The sequence below is a fragment of the Streptopelia decaocto genome (assembly GCF_964273445.1).
Source record: "Streptopelia decaocto genome assembly, chromosome: 7".
Taxonomy (NCBI): Eukaryota; Metazoa; Chordata; class Aves; order Columbiformes; family Columbidae; genus Streptopelia; species Streptopelia decaocto.
Window position 1 is genome coordinate 32,123,711 of NC_138661.1, and position 27,492 is coordinate 32,151,202.

At 35.9% G+C, this 27,492-nt stretch overlaps 1 protein-coding gene across 4 annotated transcripts in view; it reads right to left on the reverse strand.

The window, feature by feature from the left end:
• The window catches only part of DPH6 (diphthamine biosynthesis 6), a 200,734-nt gene that overhangs the window by 53,165 nt on the left and 120,077 nt on the right, over window positions 1-27,492 (reverse strand). For 3 of the 4 annotated variants that reach the window (XM_082057967.1, XM_082057966.1, XM_082057968.1), the window contains exon 13: window positions 10,897-11,139. In XM_082057967.1, the coding sequence (XP_081914093.1) occupies window positions 10,897-11,139 (243 nt within the window). Of the gene's footprint in view, window positions 1-10,896; window positions 11,140-27,492 lie in introns of those variants that run through there. The other variant, XM_082057970.1, reaches the window with a different exon arrangement.

Below are 27,492 nucleotides of genomic sequence, written 5' to 3' on the forward strand. Positions count from 1 at the left end.
ACTTAAACTTTGCAGTATGCAACGTAAAAAAAATTGTGATGCTGCTGGAGGCAGAAGAAAAACAAGTTAAAAATTCTGATGGCACTATTAAACTTCTATTAATTGCCAGGCTCTCCCTCATTGAGACACCCACCTTAATTAGTAATATGATCTTGAATGTGGCACTTTTTAGTAAACAAAGATTTTTAGTGGAAAATACAAACATTGACATTCCTTCACCTTATGTATATGAGTAATTTTGGGCCAAATGTTTTGAGCAGTGTATCGGTTACTTTCACTTTTTCAAATGGTATAACTGCAAAGCAAGATCAGTTAAATGAAATATAACCGGACTATTAGGACTGTACATGCCCTTTATTTTAAGCCAAGCCGTTTACATTGGTCTATAATGTCCTCCATACAGTTTGGAACTTGGATTTTGCAGGACAAGTTTTCCCTCAGTTTAATGTTACAGGAATCAAGCTCAGGTGATGCAATTCAGGCAATTTCTCACAGCCCGCTGTGCTGGATTGTCCACAGCTCGCAGGTAAACCCCTCCTGCTGAGTCGTTCACTCACACCCCCTGCGGCAAGATTGGGGAGAACTCAGCAGGGGAAAAGAGAGAAAAAAATCATGGGTGGAGATAAAGACAGTTTAATAACAGAAGGAAAGAGAAAACAACCAAGGCAATCATTCATCACCTCCCACCAGCAGACTGATGCCCAGCCAGTCTCTGAGTGATGGCTACTTTAGAAGAGACTTACCCCTGCTCCTGTTTTTATTGTCAAGCAATTTATATAGTATATAATACTCTTTGGTCTATTTGGGTCAGCTGTCTCAGCTGTACCCCCTCCCAGCTTCTTCCCAAACGCAGTCTGCTTGCTGGGTGTGGGCAAAGTTGAAAAAAGATGAAAGTCTGGAGGCTGTGCAGGCACTGGTCTGCTATCAACACAAATCCAAAACACTGCTCTACAGGGGCTGCTATGAAGAAAAATAACTCTAAGCCAGTCAGTACCACGATGTCCACTCACAAGAGGAAGTTCATAATAACCTAAAAATTATAAGCCAAGCCTGAGTTAAATGCATAACTCTACTCAGCAGCCATTGGAATGAGACACATGGAAAGCAAGCTTGTTGTCTCAAAGATGAAGAGATGTCTCTCAGGTTACTATTGAAATATATAATGGGATCTTAACTCATGTTCCTGAAGGCAGGTGAGTCCATGCTCAGAAGATTAGAATGGACATTTTTCAATAAATGGCCTTTAAGAGACATGTATTAATATATATACTTGTTAAAAGTTGTTATACTAAGAAAAAGATACAAATATATATTCATGGATATGTATGCAATGTGTACTTATATATATGAGGAGGGAGGGAAAGAGAAAAATTTGTATACCTAGATGTCTCCCCCATGTAATTTGAGAGACCATGCACTGAGAGCCTATGAGACTATGCATCACTGAACAGGTATTTACAACTCTACACAAACATTCATCTGAAAAATTACAAAAAAACTTCTGACTTAATAAGAATTTATTGATAATTAGTATTTTCATCAGGGAACAGTTACATTTTCCTCTTTGAGACTCACTTGCTTCTCTGTTGAGATATATGCAGAAGCAACTATGTCAACTACAGGAGGTGGCCACATTGTTTCCACAAAAGTGCTTATAACTGAGACACATAAGGATCTGCAAAATATTAACACCGAATAATGTCCAAAAGAAAATCAATGTTAGAGTTCAAGTGTTACCAGCTGTGTTAATTGTGCTACAACTAAATAATTGATGAGAACTGTACACCTGTACTATATGAGCTGGACACATTTTTATTTTTCATCCATGAAGTTGATGATTTTCCTGAAATTCATGCTTTCATCATGGGGATCTAAAGTGCTCTACACATAACTAGGACTACAGTTTAATAGGGAAGTTTCCTGAGCAAAGTAGGACCTTGATCACTTTTCAACCAAGATGGCATTTTCCCCTCTATAAAGAGGGACTGACAACAGGTACCAACCGCAGGGCTGAAATCCTGTTAAATGGCTGTCACAGTCATCACACACAAGACTTTTGACCAGAGGTTCTGGCCTAAGCAAACACTGGACGCGTATATGCCTTCTTGCTTAGCACAAAAGTGACAGGATCAAAATAGAGTTAATATTTTCAGTAAAAGAGATGAAAAATCACTCAAAAAACTCTCATAAGGGAACTGCTGCAGGGGAACACGAGTCAGTCTGGATGAACTAGGTTGTTTACCACCCTGAATAACCTGACATGTATTTCTTCACTCTGTCTAACTGAAAAATAATTTTCAAATGCATGTATATATTACCTGTAAATGGCAAATAAGCCTGTGCAAATCAGTTCATGGAAATCAGAGAGCTATGCTCAGTTAGACCAGCTGAGGATTTGATTTTATCTATATCTGTCTACACAAACATTCACTCAAGAAACTGTCTCGTTTCTTATTTTCTATTGTTCATATTTTATGTTTACATTCTACAAGTTAAATTCATGTATATTGTTTAGAACATTATACAATCATACATTTTTTATGTATACATGTACACTCAATTTCTCATAATGGCTTTAGTTAAAATCATGTAGACTGCCTCATTGTTCTTTTTGTTGACTGTATTTATTTTTAAAATTCATTAATGCTCCATTAGTGTTACAAATAGAATATCACAATCTTCTTTTAAAAAAAGAGTAAAAGTGGGAACCCTTTCACATCTCATTGTGGCCCAGTGTCAAAAGGCAGAATACATTCAAGGACCTCTAGAGTTCGACTATCTGCACTTGACCTGTGTTAAATATTCTCATTGCAGTTGCTTCAAATGAATACAAAAGCTTTGTTTAATTTGAACACAGGGGAAATGAAATACACCAGGCACGAGATGAAAGACCCGCTGCCACTGTGCTATTTGAATGCACTGCATGTTCTTAACACGGACCATAAAAGAAGCCTGGTTTAATATATCAAACTGTGGAACTTTCAAAATAGCATGTAGTAGCAAAATAAATGTTATAAACCTGACGAGACAAAAAAGGGAAATAGAAACATGTATTTTCTTCCTACTGAATTTCTGATAGGCATAGGTACTGCGTTGTGGCAATGTTTTTCAAAAATATTTAGTTTTCTTCTGGTAAGATTGCCAATTATATTAATTAACCGATGCAAGATTTTACTGCAATGTAAATGTAGCAGGGTTCTAGTCTATCATTTATGCCTTTACAATATTCATTCACTTCTACTCCTCACATTTTAAATATTCTGTTCCAGAAATGGCTAAAAGAAGGAGACCAATTAAATTAGCATTTCCCATACTATTGTCTACAGGGCACAGAATTTACAACACTATTTGGAAATCTAACAATCATATTAAACATAGATATTAACTAATGCATATCATAAAATAGACAAAATCAATGTACTTGAAGAAACAAAAAGTACACACTCTCTCACAGGTTTTATTTTTTATATTACTTTTATGGTAATTTTCTCCATAGGTAAAGAGGATCTAAAATCTCTGTCCAATCCTTTACAGCAAGAAAAGCCTTCAACTTCCGCTGTCTTAATATAAGCTACTTCTGTTCTACTTATTATAAAGCGTCAGAGAATGCAGGAACTCAAATTCATGACAGTTTGTATCCTTCAAATGCTACAGGCATGTCTGAACAATGTAACACACTGCTGTGCTACAGACTCATGGTGCCATTCTAAATAACTGCCATGAAAACATAATAATTACTCCAGAAAACCACTGCATGTAGCTAGACAGCTTCTGGTTCAGGCATTTACTTGTTCATAACTCAGGACCTCTGCATTATTCAGTAGACAGAGTGGAAAGACACAGGGTACTATCACTGATATTTAGAGAAGCGTCAAAGGAGGTATGATGCAGGGGCTCCCTAGGACAGGCCTCAAGAGGACTGCTCTTAGATATTCTGAAAAATCCTAGTTCAGGCTCATGTAAATCTTTTGACATCTAAACAGTCTGTTAGTCTGGCCCAAAAAGTTTAAGTTTAGATACTGAAAGCTGACATCAAGTTACCCAGGTGCTGAAATAGGCAAGCAACACATTCACAATATACATCAGATAAAACATCACAAATCCTGTTTTTTCCATCACTTCTACATCACATGGTATTAAGACACACATTGTCAACAACATGAGTGGCATTCCTGACAAAATGAAAGTCAACTGTAGCACTCTTTGCTGGATTTGAAACAACCATGGGATCACAGCCACTCATCCTGAATGCTTACCATAAAAAAAATAAAGCTTCTGTCAGAAGAAGGTGGGCTGGAGAACCTTTAAAGTTTGTGGTATGTTTGCTCAGGAATTTACTGGAGGGAGAGGACCAGACAACTAATGTTCAGATGCAAGCTGTGTTATAAAAGCGAAAAGACATGTATTTTTTCATGCCATAGGAAGCATTGCACCAGGTAGATTTTTTGTTACTAAGGATGGAAAATGGAGTAGGAGCTGCCTAATAAAATAACTCAGAGTGGAACTGATCTATAATATCATCATCAAAAGAAAAAAAAAGGATGTATAAAATGAATTGCTGATGCAAAAGATCTAAGCTAATAGTCTTAGAGCTATTAATACATTTTGCAATTACATTAAATTATCTTTCTATGCAACACTCTCTTCCATTCTTAACAAAATACATTGCTTTCACGGTTTCATTGAGCTTTTCAAAATCTCCCTTCACCAATATTTTGGGTTCACTTACAAATACAGGAAATCCTAAACTTTGTGTTGGTAACAAAACATGGTGTATGAAATGTACTAAAATATTTCCTTATGCATTTTTCTTTTTATAACAAATAAATCAGATATAACATTTCAGATAGTTCTGGAAAATCTGCCTCATAGCTTTGTGTATGCCATCAAATCAAAATAAGAACTGAAACTTGTTTTTACCGTTCAGTCATGTTTATCAAGAACTCTATTTCAAAAGCAGCAAATGGCCTTCAAGTTTCTCTGTAAGTTTATGTGCTCCTAACTAACAGAAATAAATGAATTAATAGCACGTTGTCATGGAATATACATTTGAATAGCAACAGCCCCAAACAGTATCTATTGTATAACTTGTCAAAATTGATACATTCTACTGGCCTAGCTGTACTAAATCTTGCTGGGGATTAGCAAGACTTAAAGAATAAAACACAGCAGTCAAACAAGCTGGAATGTCTGAAATCCTGAGACAGCAGAGCATGTTTTGTCTTTATCATAGAATCATAGAATTTTAGAATCATTTTGGTTGGAAGAGACCCTCAGGATCATCGAGTTCAACCATAACCTAACTCTAGCACTAAATAATGTTTCTAAGAACCTCATCTAAATGCCTTTTAAACACTTCCAGGGATGGTGACTCCACCACTTCCCTAGGCAGCTTGTTCTAATGTCTGATAACCCTTTCTGTGAAGAAATTTTTTCCTAATTTCTAATCTAAACCCGCCCTGGCACAATTTGAGGCCATTTCCCCTTGTCCTATGACTTGCTACTTGGGAGAAGAGACCAATACCCTCCATGCTACAACCTCCTTTCAGGTAGTTTCAGACAGTGATAAGGTCTCCCCACAGCCTCCTTTTCTCCAGGCTAAACAGCCCCAGTTCCCTCAACCGCTTCCATCAGACTTGTGCTCCAGACCCCTCACCAGGTTCACTGCCCTCCTCTGAACTCTCTCTAGTATTTCAATGTCTTTCTTATGATGAGGGGCCCAAAACTGAACACAGGATTCAAGGTGGGTCCTCACCAGTGCCAAGTACAGTGGCACAATCTCTTCTCTAGTCCCGCTGGCCACACTATCCCTGATACAAGCCAGGATGCTGTTGGTCTTTTTGGCCACCTGGGCACACTGCTGGCTTATATTCAGACAACTGTCAATCAACACCCCCAGATCCCTCTCTGCCAGGCAGCTTTCCAGCCACTCTTCCCTGAGCCTGTAGTGCTGCCTGGGGTGGTTGTGACCCAAGTGCAGGACCTGGTACTTGGCCTTGTTGAACCTCATACAATTGGCCTCAGCCCAATGATCCAGCCAGTCCAGAACCCTCTGTACGGCCATCCTACCCTCCAGCAGATCAATACTCCCACCCAAATTGGTAAAGGTATCGGTAAAGGTAACAAAATTATATTGGTGAATATAACAAAAGAAAGTAAAAAAGCAGCCATTCAGAAGCAGGAAAAAAAAAGGTTATCATGATCTTGCCCATCTCAGTCTGGCAGAGTCTGTTGTACAGCCAGAAGTACAATCCAACACTTGAAATACTCTTAACAAAGTACTACAGGGATGGTTCTGCATGGAAAGCCCATGGGGAGGGGAAAAAAAAGGTAGGGGGTGGACTCAGCTCCCAACTAAATATAGCACAAGTCCTGTCTAAATGGCACAACTCAACCCCTACTGAATAAAGTGCATACACAAAGTAAATTAATAAAATTTTGCAGGCACAGTCACTGTTATATCATTATACAATAATTATTTGGAATGTTTCCATCTATCAATAATGCCATCTGTCCTACACAATACAAATGGACTACAACCCATCTGGCTTATTTTTTTCTATTGATTACTCTGCTGAATGAGTTAGCAAAACTGCTTATAAAATCATCATATTACATGACACTGTCATTAAAAGATGTGAAGAAAAACACAAGATGAGACTTAATTGGAAGACTGTCAGTTCTTCTTCCAGAAAGTTTTAACAATGCTATAAGCTTTCTCCTCCCCCCCCCCCCCCCGCCCCCATTACTTTAAAGAAGAAAAAAAAAAAAGTGTAAATGCTAACTACTGGATTAGGCAGAAATTGTTCTACCACACAATTGTTACTATTTCTAACTAGGTATGTTAGAGAAGCTCCATAAATGTATCTCCTCAAGAGTGTCAGAATGTCACAAAGTGTGCCTTGGAATCACAAAGAAATTGCAAGAGCGGAACTTAGAAATGGGGTGGGAGGAAACTGCCGATGGATGGCACTTGTATTTGCTAATTCCAATTATTTTTCCTAGGTTTGGGCGTTGATTATTTGTTTGCCTGTCTTTATGCTATTTTTGCAACCTCTCTTTTTTTCTTTTGATTGTAACTACTGCTTCCCTCAACTAGATTTTAATTTCTATGACTGCAACTTGTTTTTTTCTTTTAATTTTAACCACTGCTTGCCTTTATATATTTTAATTTCAACAAGGCACCACTTAACAACAACACAGCCTTATCCATCCACAGAACTTAAATGCTTACCCTGGCTCCCTCACTCTTAGACCTCAGTTCCTACAGTACCCTTTTGGTTTTAATGAAGGAAATACCTTGTGTACATTCAAAAGGTTGATACAAAGACCTTTTATTAGCCCAGTGATTTTCTTTGTTTTTGAGGGAGACTTTGGTGGGGTTTCTTTCTTTTCCTTCCCTCCCCACTACCTTTTCTTTCTACTACGACTTTTCTTCTCTCCACCAGATTTCCATTTCCTTTGTTACCCAAAACAGCTTTTCCAGTGACACCGTGACTCTAATGCCACATGAAGGAAGAAGAGAGAGAAACATGGGTTGGATTCCAGCTCTGGCGAAACAACCCTCAATGGCTGTGGGTAACTGGAGTTCAGGGAGGCAATGCTGTGGGTTATACTGGAGGGGTGAGGCTGCAGGGAATGGTGCACGGAGTACAGATGCTGAGCTGCCATTTGGAATGAGGGAAATCAGGATGACAGCAGTGGAAAGGAGCAGTGCAAGAAGCAAGGAATCATGCTGGAATAAGGAAGGAGCCAGAGACTTGGTGACAGAAACAAATCAGAAGTTGCAGGGTGGTCCGGCCTGCCTTTTATTACTATTTTCTCCCTCTCTTAGAGTCACCTCCCCTCCTTGACCCTCACTAGAGCCACTCCTCCTCTGGTTATCAGTGAAATAATTTGGTTATTTTAAAAAATACTCAATTCATCTTTCGTTTCATAATTCAAGAAGTTCCTAAAAGACAATTGTCACTGTCAATAATATGACAAGAAATTCTCTAAAGTCCAGGTTAATGTGCCTGACCCTGTGGCCTTATCGCAAACAAAGTTTTGATCAACTCTGTGCTCATATCCTGCTTTTAGAAATAAACCTTTTGTGTTTTATAAACACATCCAGAGAACAATTCCTACACTTCTCTTAATATTCTGTTCTGTTATGTCCTATTTATTTGTGTCCTAAACAATCCTTTTTGTGCTTTCCAGACTACTGTCATCAAATATGTAGAATGATGCAACCGAGGTTGCTGAACAGTACTATTTATGTATGGTGCACGGAGCATTCACTAGAATGCTAACAATTTTTGGTGCTCTAAAAAAAACCTTTGGCAGTTATGATGCATACAATTTAGTCACTGTGTCAAATAAAATACCTCAATCTGAATATACCATCATTTTGCTATTAAATACAGAACATTCAACAAACAGAAATGTAGAGTCTAAACCTCATTTTTAAAACATAATTAGTTCTATGTTTTATAATGTCTAGGTTACGTGAAATGAGTTCTGAGCTGCATTGTTTTGTTTGCACAAACAAACTCCTTTATCCATGGATGACAGAAGCAGAACAATTTCAATCAAGACACTATTTGTTCTTATTAACTAATTTGTATGTTACTATTGATTCATGCCTTTGGCCACTGCTTGAAATACAGTTCAAGAATAACAAAATACTTTTGCTTTGGCTGACTTAGTTTACTTGCAGCAAACAGACTATTATTTCATGTCATGGTATCTGACAGAACTGTCTGTAGCAGTATTGGGATACCAAAAAATAAACAAAACCACACAGGTAAGGGATATGTTACTTAGACTCCTAAATATAGACAACTTCAGAATAAAGCTACTGTGTTGTGGCTTCCACACAGACATGCTGTATCTCACAGCATCTGACAGGCTGCTCCAAAGAAAATTTTGAGAGATGTAAAAGCTGTATCTCCTGTTTTCACCAGCTCTGTGACTGAGAGAGAATTACAACTGTCGTACAATTCACTAGTCATTTTATGTTCTTCCAAATTTCAAACTTTACTGTCTTCCTTATTTTGAGAGTAAAGGAACTATTTTCCTAATACTGTGCCAGCTGGTGCTTCCCCTATAATACAAAATCTCTATATCCATGAATAGGACAATTTTATTTTCAGGGCAGGACAATTCCTCCCTCTGGTTCCTTGTAACAGAAGTGTTTGATACCTCTTTTTCTCTGATTTGCTGTTTACGCAAACCCTTACTAATAAAAAATTATGCATAGCCTGAGGAAAAATTCAATTCCTCTGTCTGAATCTCCTGTTGACAAAATAATGGGGAAATTGGAACATCTGGCTGCTAATGACATCTCATTCCCACTGATTCTTTAATTTTTTTCCAAAGCATTTATAGATGGTGTTTTGGCACACATTACTTCATCTGCTAATATTTTTTTTTGCTCTTTCTGACACTGTCATTAATGAATATGATCTCATGAGCACAGAATGAGACTGATGAACATCCTCTAGGATTGTTTGATGCTCCTCTAGGATGTTTTTTCTTAAACATTCCTGAAAACTGCTAGGTGGCTAACTCTTCCTAGAAGTATGTGTGGGCAGCAATCCATTTTTAAGCTATGGCTTGAACAATCAAAACCAATCAAAAAGTGACATGGGCCAAATCATAGTAATAGCCCAAAAGCAAACAACCTCATCAGTATTTTTCATGTAGCTAAGAAAGTACTGCCTAGTAATCTCAGTAAGTATAAGAAATAAGTGCCTCAGTAAAGAGGGGCTGGTATGTATAGTAACTACAGGAGACCTAAAAGATTCCATCTGGGAAAAGGAAAAGTTTCAAAGAACTGAGAAATGCCACCAATCTGCCCTCAAATCATACATATTATAAATCAGACAGCACAGAGGTTTCATGGTCATGGTCCACGTCACAGTCAGATAGCAAAAAATTGAATTAAAAGATCTGAATTGAATTAATATTCAATACGCTTGGTCTTAGAGGAGCAGTAAACCCTATTTAAGATGGTTCTTTACTAATAAATCAAGGTTGAATGTGTAAGCTTCTAAGTAAAGCCTATATCTTTACTCAGGAAGACTCCGCACAGTGCCTAGTGCGGAGACTGAAAGTAAACAAAAATAGAAGGAAAGTTTCAAGTGCATTTTCCCTTCTTCTATGGTAATATTGACATATGCTATGCTTCCAAGCTATGTATTTCCTTGAGAAACTGTAATAATTAAGTTATATTAAATTATATAGCAGAAGTTATGTTTTATTTGCAAGACTTGTGGCCATCACCTTTTTAATGCTTGTAGGGTGTTCCATGGCTATTTAAGAAAAATGGAACATACATAATATAAATGGTTATAGTATTGTTATAAATCACTGTACAAACTATTATTCTGTTAGAGATAATCTATGGTCAACCAATAGACAGGCACGCCCTGTCTGGACTTAGCAGTTCAGCTGAATAATAAACAATAATGAGCAGTAAAAACTGCTAAACTCAGTTGTCATGACAATATTGTTTGTAAGAAAGAGTGGGGAAAAACCTTAACAGAGAAACTCACAAAAAGTTGAATTAAAACGCCCAGTTCCTATTATGTAAAAATATATAGGCAGAAGTAATTCAAATAAGATATTGTTCACATTTTTGTTGGAGAAATTGAGTACTCTTAAAGTTCTTTAACATATTCCTTTGGGGAATTAAGACAAAGTTTGTGATGAACATAACTTTCAGTTAAGCAATTTTCTTTCTCAGTCATGCACAACTACTTACAACCCAAAACATAACACCTCAATCAAACCTTATTACATCAGCTTTACTTGAACCCCTCTGAAATGTTCTGAGAGAATTCTGATGTGACTACAAGACTTAGGGGGGAAAAAAAGACAATCGACAAAGAAGAAAATGGATATCACATCTACCTTTCTGCATTCTCGTAATTTCTTCTGCCACACAGAGCGAGCAATTGGAATGTACTTGCTCTCAGTGACATAGCAGCTGGCTGTGATGATGTGGTGAAGTGCCGTCTCCTGCCTCATAGCTTGAAGAACTCGCTCAACGTGACGGAGGGAAACTACGGTCTCAGTCCATATGCCACCGCTAACAAGCTGCATCGTACAAGGCACTAGTGCAATCTGTCCAGCACAGTAGAGAACATCTCCAACCTAGAAGAAAATAAGTAAATAAGATTCTGGCAGTGTACAGAAGGAAAGGGAAGCACTTTTCTCTTTTACAGGTAGTTTCTTTCAACAGTACGGTTCCTCATCATCATTTGTCACAAATGCAGCAAATACGCCAATCTAAAGATAACATTTGATAGAGATTTAAGTATAATATAGAAACACAGCAATGCAATAAATTTTAACATAACAGTTAAAACATGGATGTATGTGTCAGCTCAAGACAACAGTGTCTGATGTTACTGACTGTTGCAGCTGCTGGATCACACTGATGCCCCAATTAAATAAATACTCTTCCTTCCTTTTTTCAAGTGACGATGCACACCATCTTTAGTACATTACTATTTTTTTTAGTTCCAAGTTTTAAGTTAAGCTTTCCTTTATGTAAGAATATATAAGCAAGTATAAGCATGTATTTGTAATGTCTTTAGTAAACTAACTTAAAAATACTATCAAAAATAACACTGCACAACAGCTAAAAGACTGTGTATGAAAAAGGTCATGATAATCCACCAAAAGGTAGAAGGAAATTGCAGATTGAAAATAAGATGCAGAAGAATGTCACTTGACCAAAGGGATGGGTTCACCTTTTCAAAATGGAATTAAATGGGTGGCTAGAAATACCATCAATCCATGTTTTAAGCTGAGCCAGCAATGCAGTTACTTTGGGCTCATTTTCCCAAGTCTTCCTGGCAACACGCTGAAGACCTACTTTTTTAACAGCAGTCGGCAAAGGAAACATTTATTCTTACTATTCAGACATCTCAAAGATTTATTATAAAATCTTAATATATATATCAAAACTTTTCATCCTCTTATGCTGCACTCCTCTAGAAAGTCTGTACGTTTCCTGATCAGTGAAGCAGTAAATTTTATTCAATATCAAAAGAAATCTAAGTATAGAAGTGGGAAGTAAGGTGGGCGAAAGCAGCTTTGAAGTCAGCACAAGAAGCATTTTGCTAGGAGTAAAGAGAGGAAAAATGGACCATGCAAAGGATCTTCAGGAAGATTTTTGCAGAACTTACTGTATAACCTGTAAAAATTCCTCAGAATTAAGAATAATTAAAAAAGAAATCTGTGTCCTAGAAGACATGGCAATCAAGCCATGTGACAGACCCATATGCAACTCCAAATCTGTCCTCATAACTGTCTGTGTCTCACAAAAGACTCACACATGTAACTATTGGAAGAGTATCTTATACAATTTGGCATACAAGTTCTATGATTAGCAGCTGAAGAGGGGGAGGAGGCAGAGAGGAAACGTATCAACTGACACTCATCAACTATTTAAATTGTTTAAAATATCGAAATATTGTTTTGATAATGCTATATATAATACTGAATTTGGAAGAAATGTAAGTAATATTTTGGTTTATAGGAACAAATGGTCTTTTCTTTTTTTTTTTTTTTTATAGTGCTATTTTAAAATACGTGCCATTGAACAAGGGAGTCCAGCCAGCTACCAAGTGGCATACTGACAAGATGAGAAACAAATTCATGAAGATATGATTCAGTGGGGTGCAGGTTTGTTTTTAAAGCAAGCCATTCATTTTCACCTCTGCAGAGTAAAATCTATACCTTAGTCAAAAACTCCAATACAAGTAGTTCATACTTCTACAGACAAAAATCACATCGGCAATATTTCTTCCTTTTTTTGCTGTTGGGCTGCTGGTTTTCCATGCAGCACCCATGTAAATTATTAGGTAGACAGAAGAGCTGTTCAACCAGTTCACTTCCCCTATTCTTGAACAGATTGTTTGAGACATAATATGAATACTAATTAACGATAAAATATCTGTCAGTGTTTTGAAATATGGACCAAGATAGCACTTTCTTAAAGTATCCTGGATAGTTCTGATACAATTAACCCCACTGGTCATAAGCAAGGTCAAAAAAAAAAAAAATTCTGAAGGATTTGAGCAAAATTGGCACCACTTTTGGCTCAGATTCAGTGGGAATTTTGCAGAGTTCTTTAAAAAATCTCTCTGTTCCTAACACACTTGTTTGTATCTTAAGACATAGTAAAAAAAAAACAGTTTTCCTAACATGCCACCATGAAATGGGAGGGTGGATGAAAAGGGAAAAGAGGGGAAAAGGGTCAAAACATAGCCGCAGGTTTGCATGAACTGCATTTCAGGGGGACATAATTTAAGATAAGAAAAGGAGGAGGGACGTTCGTTTTCTCATTCTCAGGGACTTGGTCATGAAAAGCAAGCATAAATAAACAATCAGCAGGGGCAAGGCAGCAAACCAGTACAAACACTGTTTTAGCAGATTTCAAGAGGTTGTCCCTGGAATGTTTGAAGCATTATACAGAAAATTGTTAGCAGAGTAAAAAGCATTTTAAACAGGGAAGATTTCATAATATCTTGTTCACAGTACTGAAATCTTGCAATGGGAGATGTCAAAATGTACATTGTCAGTCCCTGTGTTGTGAAAGTGTTCTGCAAAACCCTGCTAGACCCTTGCAACAGTTTATCTTTTTGGAGCATCTACAAGGATAACAGAAGATCTTTCAGGCTATAGATTCACAGTGTATCAAGTCTAGAGGACTTGCATATCCAGCAAACTCAGCATAGAAACAAAACTACAATATAATGGATGTGTATTTATACACTACATGTCTCAGCTTACACTGATGATTTAATTTTCACTGCAGCCCATACACATACCATGAGGGCTAAATCTCATTAAGAATTCGACAAATCAAAAATAAATAAATAAAAAAGCTTGTATTGCCGAGATGCTCACTTGCACCAATTTATTTCCAATATATCTCCACAGAAGTAAGCTGCTCATAAATATGGCCCCATGCGATTCCACCTCTCTTCCCTTTTTGTTTTCATTTGTATCACTGCAAGTTAAATCAAAGGTGAGTCTTAATAAGCAAACATAAAGTTTAGCAGTTGTTTTGCTCAGTTAGCAAAACCATAATAATCAAGGGAATTAAGTAGACAATCAGAACCTCAGAGCAGACAATCCATACTCTAACAGATAGGAATATTAAACTCTTATTTGAGAATTACTACTTTTCATAGTGTAGCCGTGCTGCAGGAAATATAGTATTGTGCTAGATCATAGCTAATACAGAGGGAAGACAGTATAGTAGCAAATTATAATTTTATTTCACTTTTTTTTTTAAAAAAAAGAAACAACAAAAACTGCATTCACTTTTTAGGAGAGCAGAAGGACACCATCTATGGTACTATGGAAAGGAAAAAACAGAAGAAGGCTTGGTGTCACTTTGAACTGCTCTACCCCTTGAAAAAGTTTTTAACAGTATCGTAAGATATAGAAAGGACATGACCTATCTCCCACAAAATATAGTTCAGGAAAAGAAACAATGAGGAAAACAGCCTTAATTGGACATAAGAACAAACTTCAGCTGCTAATTAGCATGAGAAAACTATAATTAATGCTACTTAGAAAGAAACAGAAGTAATAGGATACCTCTATGCAGAGACTTGTTTTTTTTTTTTTTTTTAATTAAAGGCCAACAGCAACTATGGAAACTTTATGACACTTCTGCTGTTATTATTAAAACTTGCTAGTGATTAACTGGCATAATACAAAAATTGCAGGGGATTTCTAACAGAACCATTCACCCACAGGTATTCAGGCCAATGTTAATAGTTGCACCATAGGAACAAATGCGTGTTTCTTGGAAAGGATGCAGTCAATAGGCAATCAGCCAAATCTTTGTGACGAATGCAGTTTGGTGGCTGAGTGACTGCTGCCCTTTAATAGGTCAGGGTGCACAAAAGATCCAGTGACCCCCTGACCAAACAGTGACATAACCCACCATTATGCTCAGTCAATGTAAATAAGCATAACTGACAAGGCGCTAATGGGCTGCCTCTGGTCAGCCATGTGCACCTCTGACCTTAATGAAGACCTAAATCAATTAATACTCCAGGCAATAAAGACCTCTGGCTGATTAAGTTAGATAGAAATCATCTTTTCTAATGGGATTAAAGCTGTAAGGTGGTGAACTTTTTATTTAATATATGATAATCCTTTCTTCCTAGGGCCCTCTTATTTTAGCTAATGACAGTAAAATTGCATTTTGCAATGTGAAATCTTTTATTCAGCTGCCTAGGGTGAATAAACTTTTAAAGGTACCGTTTAGACAACAGCAATTAAAAAGCTTTGAGTTCACACTATGAACACAAATTGTATCTGACATGGTTCTAGTACACCATAACCTTCAATATAATTCACGTTTTTCTTGAACTGTTACAAATTTGTAGTCTAAACATTCCACAAATGAGTTGATCACACATAGTTTAGTTTGATACAGGCTGCCTTTTAAGAAAATATGTACAGTTATCAGTAGCTAAAAGATGAAGGATATGTTCCTAAATGAAAAAGTAAAACAAGTTATTATTATATTCTTTGACTAAAAAAACTTGACACTTATAAGTATCCATGTGTAACTTAGTAAAATGCTTGCATATCGTACTAAAAAATCCAGAATTTCTCTTTAAATAAAAAATTTTTCCTAGTTTGGTCAAAAAAGTATAATTAATCCATAGCATATTATTATCTTATTAAAAAATCTGCAGCATTTCCACAATTTTCAGAGATTTATAGTTCAGTTTTCAAATGCTGTGACTCCAGTTTGCTAATCCTCATTTTGGGATGAAGCATTATACTTTTCAAAATCTATTTGATCACTTAAGCTGTAAGACTACCAAGCACTCATCTTTTTGCATCGTTCTTCACTATTAGTTTATTTAATCAAAGTGTGATTTCAATTTTTCTCTTTGAAGTTACATATTTGTGGGTTGAAAATTCACAGGACATTTTTAGTAATAACTGAAATAAAATACTGCAATTTAATGGATGCTAAATGAAGCTGTATATTTTTTTTAACTGCAGCTTAGGAAAACAGACATACACCACTTCACAAAGTCATATTTGACACTGACCACAGTGTCATAACACCATAAACACACCTCAAACCTTTGTGGATTTCCTAATTGGAAATTGTATCAGAGACATATCACGTAATGCAGAATGCACATGGTGAGCAGCACAAAAACTGGCAGCTCTTTAGAGAGGCTACTTGACAATGCATCTGAAGAAGCCACAATATTGTTATTAATACTAAATCGACTTCAAGAACTATATCTAAATACCTCCTATTCATACTCTATGCTGCCTTACTATAAACACCTATGCAATCCTCTAAAAATCAAATAATTCAAACGGAGCCTTTAGATTGTGCTGGATTCACAGCAGACAATCACATGTAATAAATTCCTGAAGGTCTGTAGTAGCCTGAAGTTTAACAAAATGCTAAATGCACAAGCTTGAGAGGCACGGTTGGGTCAAAAGTGTAAGAAAGGTAAGATAAAAGTTTCAGCTTGAAAACTATTTCTAAAAAACTGTTTTATTCTATCACAGAAAATCGTAATATTTGCATACATATTTTTGGCAATGTGTTGGTTATATTTAAATCCTGATCAATGCCAAATCAATTTTATTCTGCTCTACAATGGGTGGAAATAAAAACCACACACTTCTGATTTACAGAAGACAAAGATTCAGAAACGGAAATTTTAACAAAAAAATACACTCCAAAATCTGTCATTCACATTTCAACGGAGTATGAGACACAAACCAAAACTAAACGTAGCTTTTGAAGTCATAACTGTAGTTATAAACATCTAGGAAAGCTTCCAATGAAGTGGATGAAAAAGGCTTGCCATCTAATACACCCATGTTGGCATGACAGTCTGTCTGAAGTCTTCTCCCAGACTCCTGTTTTGGTCCATTTGGAACCTCCAATACACAGAGATGAAATGAAGAAAACGGAGGCAAAATATTTTTTACTTAATAGGCATATTTAGGCCAATGTCCTGTACTGGCACACAGAGTACATATTGTTCCTTTCTGGAAAATTACTGTAGGCAGTGCAAAGACTTAATTGCCATAGAGGATAAACTGTTCTCTACATACTAAAGGACGTTTTCGGCTAAATAGGAAAAGAGCAACCTCCCCACTTGAAAATGAGCAAGCTAACAACAGTATTATTCTTTAATGCATTTCTTCCATGGGACAGTGGAATTCTAGTCTTCATGATTATTAATCTGTCACCTTTTACAAAGCCTACCATTTCCTTTCAAGCTTTTGAAAAAAAATCACAAGTTCCACGTTAGTAAAATCTGCCAACTGTGAAAAATTGCAGAACACTCAGCTTTATGAACATACCTTATCTAAAAGATGAAGTAAAACTTCCAAGCCAATTATCATTTCCTCATTTCTTATTCATATAACTTTGAATAAAGATGTCAAACAAAACAAGTGGAAAAAAAAAACAAACTAAGATTATTCTATTCCACAACAATTAGGGAATGAGAGACTTAATCAAATAAATATTTACGAAGAAAAGTAAAGGCATATTCAGGGCCCAGAAAAACAAAGCAGAAAAGATTAGTACCTAAAAATGTGAAGTGATGCAAATGACTCAATGTGGACATGGACTACTGAGCAATGGACACCACATTTTTAGAAAATGCATATTACGTCCATTACAGTCGATTGTGGTTTTTTTAATTAATTATGTAAGCATAGATAAGGGAGGATAATGGCTGTAATTCATCTGGATGCTTAAAATATCTGATACAGCACATTCAGAAATTATTTTAAACTCTCTTAATTATAAATGCTGTTAACTAGCTGATAGTCTGTAAGCAGAGAGTAATGAAAATTACAACGTGCTGAAGTGGGGTGCCGTAGGGATTGGTATTAGGCCTGATTTTGTTTAACATCTTCATTAAGTCAGTGGAAGAAGGGATTAACAGCATGGTAATGAAACCCACAGAGGATACTAAATTAGAATGTGCACCAGTAGAAATAATAAAAATGGACCCAGATAGGTTTGTAATAAAGGCAGGGAACAAGAAAATGACACTTAACTTGGGAGAAATGAAAACTTGTGCCAAAACATTAGGCAAAAATATTTTGAAATACAGATATCTGCAACAAGGGAGGAAATTTGATTGCAGAAGTGCTGAACAATTTATACAAAATCATAAATGCTCTTTACTATAAGCAAGTTCAGTATAGGACAAAAGAAGATACAGTCTCTGTTCTCATTAAACAGGTCTGATTCATCAGATCTACCAAATACTTGTTCCAGGATAAATAACACCTGCCCTTGGGTAATGAAGGAGCATATATAACAAGAGAGGTTATAAGGTAACTGTATCCACACACACAATATCTAAAGGAAGAGAAATAAAAAAGAAAAAGATATAAATATATAAAAGATTTATGTGCTTATATTACAAACCTTGTCTCTACTTTTATCCTTAAACATACATCTACTTAGAAAGGGATCTCCTAATATCCTTCCCATATTAACTGAAGTTTCTATTGATAATGTCCACTTCTACTAACTAAACCATCAATTAAACTATCAGTGCAACAGAAATTTCTAACTATAAGGGTGCTACTGCTGAAGGCTGTACCACTCTTCTGGAACAGAACATCCAAGGAGAATCAAGAGTGAACTCATCAAAGCCTAGGAAGAGTGAGTTGATTTTATTCTGTTCCTACCTGTCTTCACAATCCTTACTCAAGGCAACTGTCGAATAGGGTAGTGTACTTACAAACAGGAGAGGGACACCTAGGCAGAGGAAATACTCTGTACTGAAAGGCGAAATCTGTTCATCACACGACAGTAACTCAGTGTATGAACCACATTAGTACTGTGACATTCTGTTCTTACAGAAAGGATTTTTTTCCCAGTCATCACCTGGCTTAATATTCTTATTCAAAATATGCTTTTCATGAATGTCACTGGCTACTTTAAGATACTGGTTTGCAACAACTGGAAGAAAGGAAAGAAGCAGCTCCATAAAACCAATAATCTGTTTGAAAACAGTTAATTGTAATTACAGTATTACTAAGCTATAAGTGATAATTCTCATTCTAGCCATACAGCATGGTTTCATACTTTACCTATCATCTATGCATACCCAGTCTCACATGGATTTTGCTTATATCTATGAGTACCTAAATAATAATCAACATCAAAACACTTCAATGCATGTCAAAGATTATTTAGTGCAGAATTCCAATTTATAATAGACATAACCACCACTTCCCAGTCAAAATGAGACTTGGCCAAACTAAGTTAACATTATCTCTCCTTCAACATCAGTTAAATCAAATGTGACAAACAGATGAGTTTGGGTATTAGGAACCCCATGATATCAGCTGCAAAATCCTGTGAAATCCAGCAGTAGAGGAAGAGTCCATAGTTAAAATTCTATGTTCTGAGCAGTAAGACACTACCCAACCTGTGAATTTAAAAAATTTGTAATTTGACAGTGACGATGTATTATACATTGTCATCTAATCTGAAACACAATGTTCATGAAGTATAGTCCAAGTAAAAAAAAGCATTAGGACAGTAATGCCCTTGTTACATGCATGCAATTGTCTATCCTAAAATCTACAGTTTCCTAACAGTTAGAACAAAATAAAATTAACGGAAATTAGAGAAAGACAGCAACAATCTCAGAAATACACTAAACATACTAATCCAAACACATTTTAACTATTTTATTTGTTGTACCCTTGAACACCGAGCTTTTATCAGAATTGCAGTGTGGACAACAGCCCTATATAAAACACCACTAAAATCAGGCAGATTTTACTATGTACTATTCAGGAGGCAGATTTTCTCTTAGATCAGCAGCACTTCATGACAAGAAGTTACCTAGTGACAAAGTGGTATCATTTAAAAATTAAGTTTCTGTAACAAATCATAAATTTGAGTTCTGTGTTATAATTGGACTGTAACTGTATAATAATTATATTCTGTGCTGTAATACATATTCATTTGGGTATGGAGCTAGAATGTCACATTATACATTTTCAAAAGGATAGAAGCTGGAAACAGGAAATTGCAGTATATTGACAGTATATTAGTAGCTGATAGATTATTAGTAATATACATATCTTGTGTTCTGCCAACTAAGCTGCAATCATGTTTCTAGCCATTGTACATCACAAAATGAGGACAAGAACCAGTGCTTGCAAACTTAACACATACTTAGCCCTTTTTGTTTGCATTATCAAGAAAGCTAGTTATTTTGGCTAGTAAAAAGTAATTGCAAAGTCAAGCCTTCTGGTATATAAATCGGGACAAAGCAAAGCGTTGAAACAAAAGCAGGGTAAATACAAGGAAGGGGGGGGCAGAATGCAGTAAGGAATAGTCCAGCAATTAGGTTAATCAACTGCGATATTGCTGAGATTCAGGTTCAAATCCCTTCTCTGACATTTTGTTTTTGCACAATAATGGCAGCACTGTTGTGGGAACGGGCAGTCCAGGCAGCACATCTCTCAGTATCTTCTACTGGAACTGTTCTAATTGATTTAAATAAACCCACGTTCTTGGATCAAAACCCTGTTCTGTTTCTTGATAAGTGTTTTAATCAGTATGCTAGAAGTTAATATAGGATGGAAAGACCCCTTTCTATCACAAAAAGTACTAGTAAGGATCTGAAATAGCCTTACAATGAGCACTAAATCCAAACTGATACATTTCTGATTGTGATTTCTACATTGATAATTCAACATTATCCAAAAAGAAATGACCTACTGATATTCCAAGTATTCCAAACCACTATGAGATGGTCATTGTTACCTTCTGGCTTTTTGAAAATACTAAGCATTTAGCAATATGAAAGACACTTAGCAGAGAATGAGCCTTACACTACAGAACATTTAGATCAAAATGATGCTATACGAACACAATCTTTGGAAAATATTTAGGCTACTTCAAAAGAAGTAAGATGATTAAATGGAAATAATGTGAGGAAGGTGGATTTAATTACATTTTTGAAAATAAAAATATAGAAGTCTAATGTGAATGTCAGCTGTGATCAAGAAGTTCTCTTTGAAGTATAATGGTTAAAACTTATTTAAGCACAGAAATGATGAATTAGAAACAATATCAATGACATTAATACCAGAAAAATCTTTGAACTTTTTATTTGAATTTCATAAAGAACCAACAGATTACATCTTCAAAAACAGAGGCTGTTATCAAAGTCTACAAATTACGCTGAGAACAGTTTAAAAATCTAGTTTTGCCTTTTGAGCTTACAAAAATTAGAAATGCTTCACTGAAAATATGAACTTGTATGACAATACGAATCTCTAATATTTTCTTCTTTCAGCCTAACTTCTAATTATCAGCTAAACAGCACACAGTATTTGAAAAGTATGCAAAAATGCCAAAATATCCAGTGATAGAAACTGTCTTGTATAAATTTTACATTCTATTTACATGACATATAAGATCGAAGTTGCATGACTTGACTGTTTATCTATCAGTTTTAAGTAATGTTTTAGAGTTTTGTGAAAAGATTGGGTTGTGGTTTTAAAAACGTTTGGCCTAAACTAAACCAGTATGGATTATTTGTTATGAAGTCCAGTGAAGCAAAGATAACACACAGCATCTTTCAATGTGTGATTTGAGAGTTTGTATTTGGCAATAGAACTGTTCACAGCATTTAAATCTGAACCTCAGAGTAACTGCCATTCAGGCCTGAAGGAGTTAAATCTTACAGCTCTTCAACAAAAAACAATTACATGTTTTTGCAGAAAAATATCACATGCTGATAGTGAATAATTAAATGCTCAAATCAAAGAGAAATGAACTATTTCTGTGATGTATGTTTTGAACTTCTAATAGCTAGTCTGATTCTTCAGAATAATAGCTGTGTTGGAATCAGGAAGGACACCAATGGGGAACGGAGAAGGGTATGAAAGAATAATGCATGTAATATGAAGAAAGGTGGAGAAACAGAGTAATTTCAACTGGTATTTTTATTTGCTGCTTGCTATGCTAATTCATGGTGTCATGCATGTTTATGTAAAGGAATGTTATTCCTTGTACACTCTGACCTTGTAAGGTGATATAATGCTTTGATTTTGTGCAAAATTTAGTAGAAGCAGAAATTGCACCCTGCAGGACTAGGCCCTGGTTTGAGAGCAAGATACCGGTGAAGCTGAAATTAAATAAGCCCTTTAAAACACCATCAGAGAACAGCAGATCAGCTCAACACCTTCTCAACACAGGAAACTGAGAGTTAACCAGTGTACCCAATTTTAATTTTTTTTTTAAAGAAGAAATAAATCTGCTATAGGGAGCTGGTTTGATAGACCTTTGAAGGTCTTCAAAACCCTCACTAATATGTTATTCTCTAAAAAATATTCCCACAATTCTGCTGTCTCCCATCATTCCTTGCCTCGAGATTCATCTGTCAACTTTGATGCATCTTTTAAAGTACTCCTCCAAGCCTAAAAACCATGACTACAGACCACAGAAGAGAACTCTTTGCTTTGAAACTATCTGATCAATCAGAAGATCATTTACCTGCAAGCATTATTTGGTGAAGCTAAAGCGGCACATCAACCAGCAGCATCTGAAGGCTGAGGCAGCAAAACGTCAACAACAAATTGTCATTGGCATTCCATTTATGAACCTTCAAACAGCATCAGATCTTTTCCATGAGAAACCAGATCAGGTCAGACTGGAGCTGAATATTTCTTAACAAGCTAACCATCAAAAGAACTTACGTTTTGAATAAAAAGGCTATCATTTGTTGATTTGAATATCAAAGGGATCCACTGCAAACTCCCAGTCTAGAAAAACCTCCCTAAGCTACACCAGACAGGTGTTTAATAATCTATTATTAAGGCACTATTTTAGGTTACTCAGAATCATAAAAAATAGCTGTAACTGTGAAGCTGCAAATGGGACTGCACAAAGAAATGAATGCTATTAACATACTATTAACAATTCAAAAGAATGAGTTGACATACCAATCAAACTTGTTAATTGACTGTCAATGGCCTGTCCCTGAATATACAACATGACTGCATTATATATTTCAAATGCTGACAGGAAGACAGTTTCATTTGCATTAACTTCATAAACTGATCAACAACCAAACTGCCACATACATTTATAATGGGAAGCTGAATCATTTCAATATTCATGCAGCTCTGTAATTGTAAATTAGGTGCTGGCAAACAATACAATACAGTACATATTCTAAAATACCCTAAATTTCTCTGACCTACTTTCTTTTTTATTTTAAAAGAGCAGTGGAGAAAAGTTGTCTCTTACAGAGATGATTATTACTTTATTATAATTTATGGTTCATGCCTTAGGCAAAATTTGTTTGCAACCATAGTTTATAACTCTACTCTAGATGCATAACTAGTCTGCAATATATGAGGCACACAAGGTGATGTAAAATTTTTCTTGCTTTAGTTCTGTGAAGCATAAATACCATTAAAATACAGAGTAAATTTGTAAAAAAAAGAGTGACTGAAAATCTGTACTATTTCCCTGCTATGACACAAAGCAGATGTCAGCACTGAAACCACTGTAACTTTCTAATTGGACATTGAAACATGTAATTTTAAGTGGAAAGTATTGTTCTTGCACATCCTTCCCTGTGTCCTAGAATTTATTGTCCTCAGAGGTTCTGTCCATATAAAGTATGTTTCCTAAAAATATCTCATAATTACACCCATTCAGTTTCACTGGGACTGACAGGGAGAGCAGCTGAAATGGCTGTGACGCTGCTGCCATTTTAGCCAAATGGTTAGTCAGACACTCTGAGCAAAGTCACCAACCACAAGGTTGAGAGCAGAAGTGCTTGTGGCTCTTCCTTATTTCTGCCCATATTTATCAATCCAGTGGAAATGACCAAGGGCTGATAACAGCAAGAAAATGACAATTCCCAAGATAAGACACAGGCCAACAATCTTGACTTTTCCCATTTAAGATCTCCTCTTGCAACATTTACTATCTTGCACTCCTACTTACTGAAAAATAGAGTTCTAGCTAAACTAACAGAGAAGCCTTCAAATGCTGTCATTAATGACTCTATGTATTAGTATCTATTTGTACAGTTTAACCATATAGGTTAGATACGAAAAGAATAAATGTGTTTTTATTTGTTCATGAAGTGCTGTAGGCACATTTATCACTGTTTATAAAGAAATAATATCTCAGTCACTTTAAGAATCAGAGAAACAAAGCTAAGCAGAAATGTTGCAAATGAGGATTAAGTCATGAAGGGTCTGGAAGTGCTCCACTGAAGGCTAACTAGTTTTATAAATGCTCAAAAATTCTGAAGTTGTCAGGTCAGTCATATTCCCTCTATATCTGTATGACCTGGAGGAAGTATAAGCAAGCTTTATACACCTCAACTGTAAACGCATGCTGTCTTCTTTCCCCCTCTTTTATTATAACTAGTTTCATCCTGTCAATACAGCAGTCACTTCCCTGGTGTTAAAGTTATTCCAAGAAGAGCCTAGCACCATACACTAGCATAACCACATAGATATCACATAAATGTCCAATAAATCTGCAGTCATGACAATCTTCTCCTGCACTGCCTTTCAGATAAAGCATATCAGAGGACAATTTCTGTGAACTGCTATATTTTAGACTTTACTATTTGTAATATACATGTAAGACTGAGAAGCAAAAAATATTCACATGTATTGTTCCAGCAACTGCAACTGAAGAGTAGAAAGACTAAAGGGAATATAAAACCTTCAGAAAAGCTGAATATAGTGGAGCCACTGGGGTGATGGCAGTCCCAAATCATCCCAACTGATAATCATGAAAGATTACTTATACTACAAACTAGATATTAGCTTTGATATCTTCCCTGAAGTATAAGCTGAGTAACTGTCATACTGAATAACATCGTATGATGGTTACTACTAAGTTCTTACACTGACAACACAGGGATCATTAAAGCTTCAGCATTCTTTCAGGTAATCAATGTAATATCAGAAGTATGTGATTAAAAGCATTTAAGACATGAAATGTGTCAAGGGAAAGAACAGCTCATTACTCAAAGCATGCAGTATGTATTAAACCAGCCATCTTAGAAGGAGCTGGTCATTTGTAACCAGTGCTAACGGCAACACACAACTGCAGTGAATTCAGTAATTCATGCACCAAGATTTAGAAGTTTTGATCATAAAATATACACATTTATACAGCTGAAATACATGCACATATACATATTACTGCAACAGAAATAATGTGATGTATGTTCATGTTTCAAAAAGACACCCGATTAATTTTAAGAAACTGCAGTTTATTGCACTGCTTCAAAATTTACACTTGAAATTGTCACTTTTCTAATTTACTCAAACACACATTTTCAAGGGCATTTTCAGATGTTAGCTGAAACCTTCCTGACTCTCAATAGCCTGTGGCCAGCATAGGTTATGTAGGTGGGGATAAAAAGTCCTGTCCTTCAGAAAATCGAAACTTTCTAAGACGCAGATAAAGTCCCATCCAAGTTGGAAATTGTGCTTTCTCGGAGATGAGCATGAGCACAAAACCTGATTATCACTGAACTCATTATCATTACGTTTTAATTGGAAGACAGGCTTCTCAAACTTCACTGTCTTTAGAAAGCTCAACAAAACATTATGGACATTTTATAAAACAAAAAGGATTAAGTCAAACACTTCCAAACAGTACAGAGCTGCACATAAACTGTTTTGGATGAGGACGGTGACTAAAGAATCGTGTGAGCTGTGTCTTTGCTGAATGCTTTACTGTCAGTTACTTGGTGATGAACGGTGAGATCAAGACTTCTCTCATACTGGACTGCAGGGGCAGGAGGGTTCAAGCAAGCAATTCCATTCCAAGTTCATAACTGAACAATGAACGGCTTAACACAAACCTGTCTGTATTTGTTATTTTTGAAAGGATGTGAGATGAACAAATAAAAAAAATTATTGTAACTTACTGAGAAAATATTCAGTGGATTAGATGCCTAACAAAAATATTCTAGCTTGCAGTACAGTTCTGTTTCCATTCCCACTGAAAAAAACCCATCATTTTGAGATCTGCTTTAGTCTGAATCACTATTACAGTTCTTAAAAATACAGTAAATGATAATTTAAATTAAGGGTTCACTCAGCTGAATTGAAAAGAAGAAAATATTAAAGGGGTAAGATGCTCCACATTCTTAAGCATTTGTGCAATATCAGTGCTTATTTTGTATACGAAAGTACAACAATATTAGCATTGTTTTATACTTATTTCTTGCATACTGGTGCCAAGGAAAATGCAAGAGGGAAAAGAAGCAATTCCATTAACCTAGAATATTCTTTGTATTAAACATATAGTTCTTACATTAGTCTAACTATTGGGAAACTGTAGGAGCAGCAGAATAAGGAACCTAACTTACTGATGATTTCAATATTAGTTTTAATATTACCATACAGGGAGATACATAAACGAATGCTCGCATATACATATTACTAACATATCAGAGATGAAAACTTAAGCACTGATTGGGAAGTACCAAAAATCAGGATACGTATGGAAACTTTACGTATGTTTGATTATAAGTGAAATGTACATGCACCTGTGTTATAAACGCACATTTATATTTAAGAAGATAAACCTGAACTTATTTGCAGGATGTTCAGAGAACACATTAAAACAATCAACATTAACAGACTTTAGCAATGCTTTATTCTTTAACTTTGATCTTAGAAGAATTTTTGTTTTCCAAGAAAGCTGATGCTTTCTTGATACTGTTTTCCAATTGCTATACTTAATCCTCTTAGTATGTAAAGGGATTTTTCCTGAAAGGAATTACAAAAAGGCAACTTCAAAGTTTCTACCTGCAGCCACCTCTTATTTACATTATTTGTATCTGTAACTCTCTTCCTGCTAAAGATTCTGCAACTCATTGCATAGGTCAAGTGATTCAGCCCAGGAATTTTTTTCTTAATTGATCAGGCATTTAAAGGATAAAGTTGAGAGAACGAATGTTTTGTAACCACAGAAAACTCACCATCATCCAGTCTTTACCTAATGTCTACATTTCATTTATAGAATTCAAATTTATTGCTACCTTGTCAGAATTTAGGGAAAAAAATAACCTTGCAGATTTGTTACTGTTACAAAGAAGAAAGCTGGAACTTTACACAATGTAAGTTTCAGAAAGGCTTGACTGAGATTGTTCTGGCACTTCCTCAAACACAGAATAAGATCTGACAGATTCCTTCACGTGAGGGAAAGGCCCAGAAAGAACGTGTTTGGTGAACGTTTACTAAGGTATCCATTTAAGGAATATTCAGACTTTCCAGCCCACTAGCAGAATATTGCTGCTACTGTCTCCAGGGGACTCAGTCACAAATAAACATAGTATAAATCTCTCTTTTAACTTGATGTGTTCTTTGTCCATGGGTTGAGATCAATATAATAACTCCAGAAATTATATATATTTGATAACATTTGTCAAAGTCCAATTT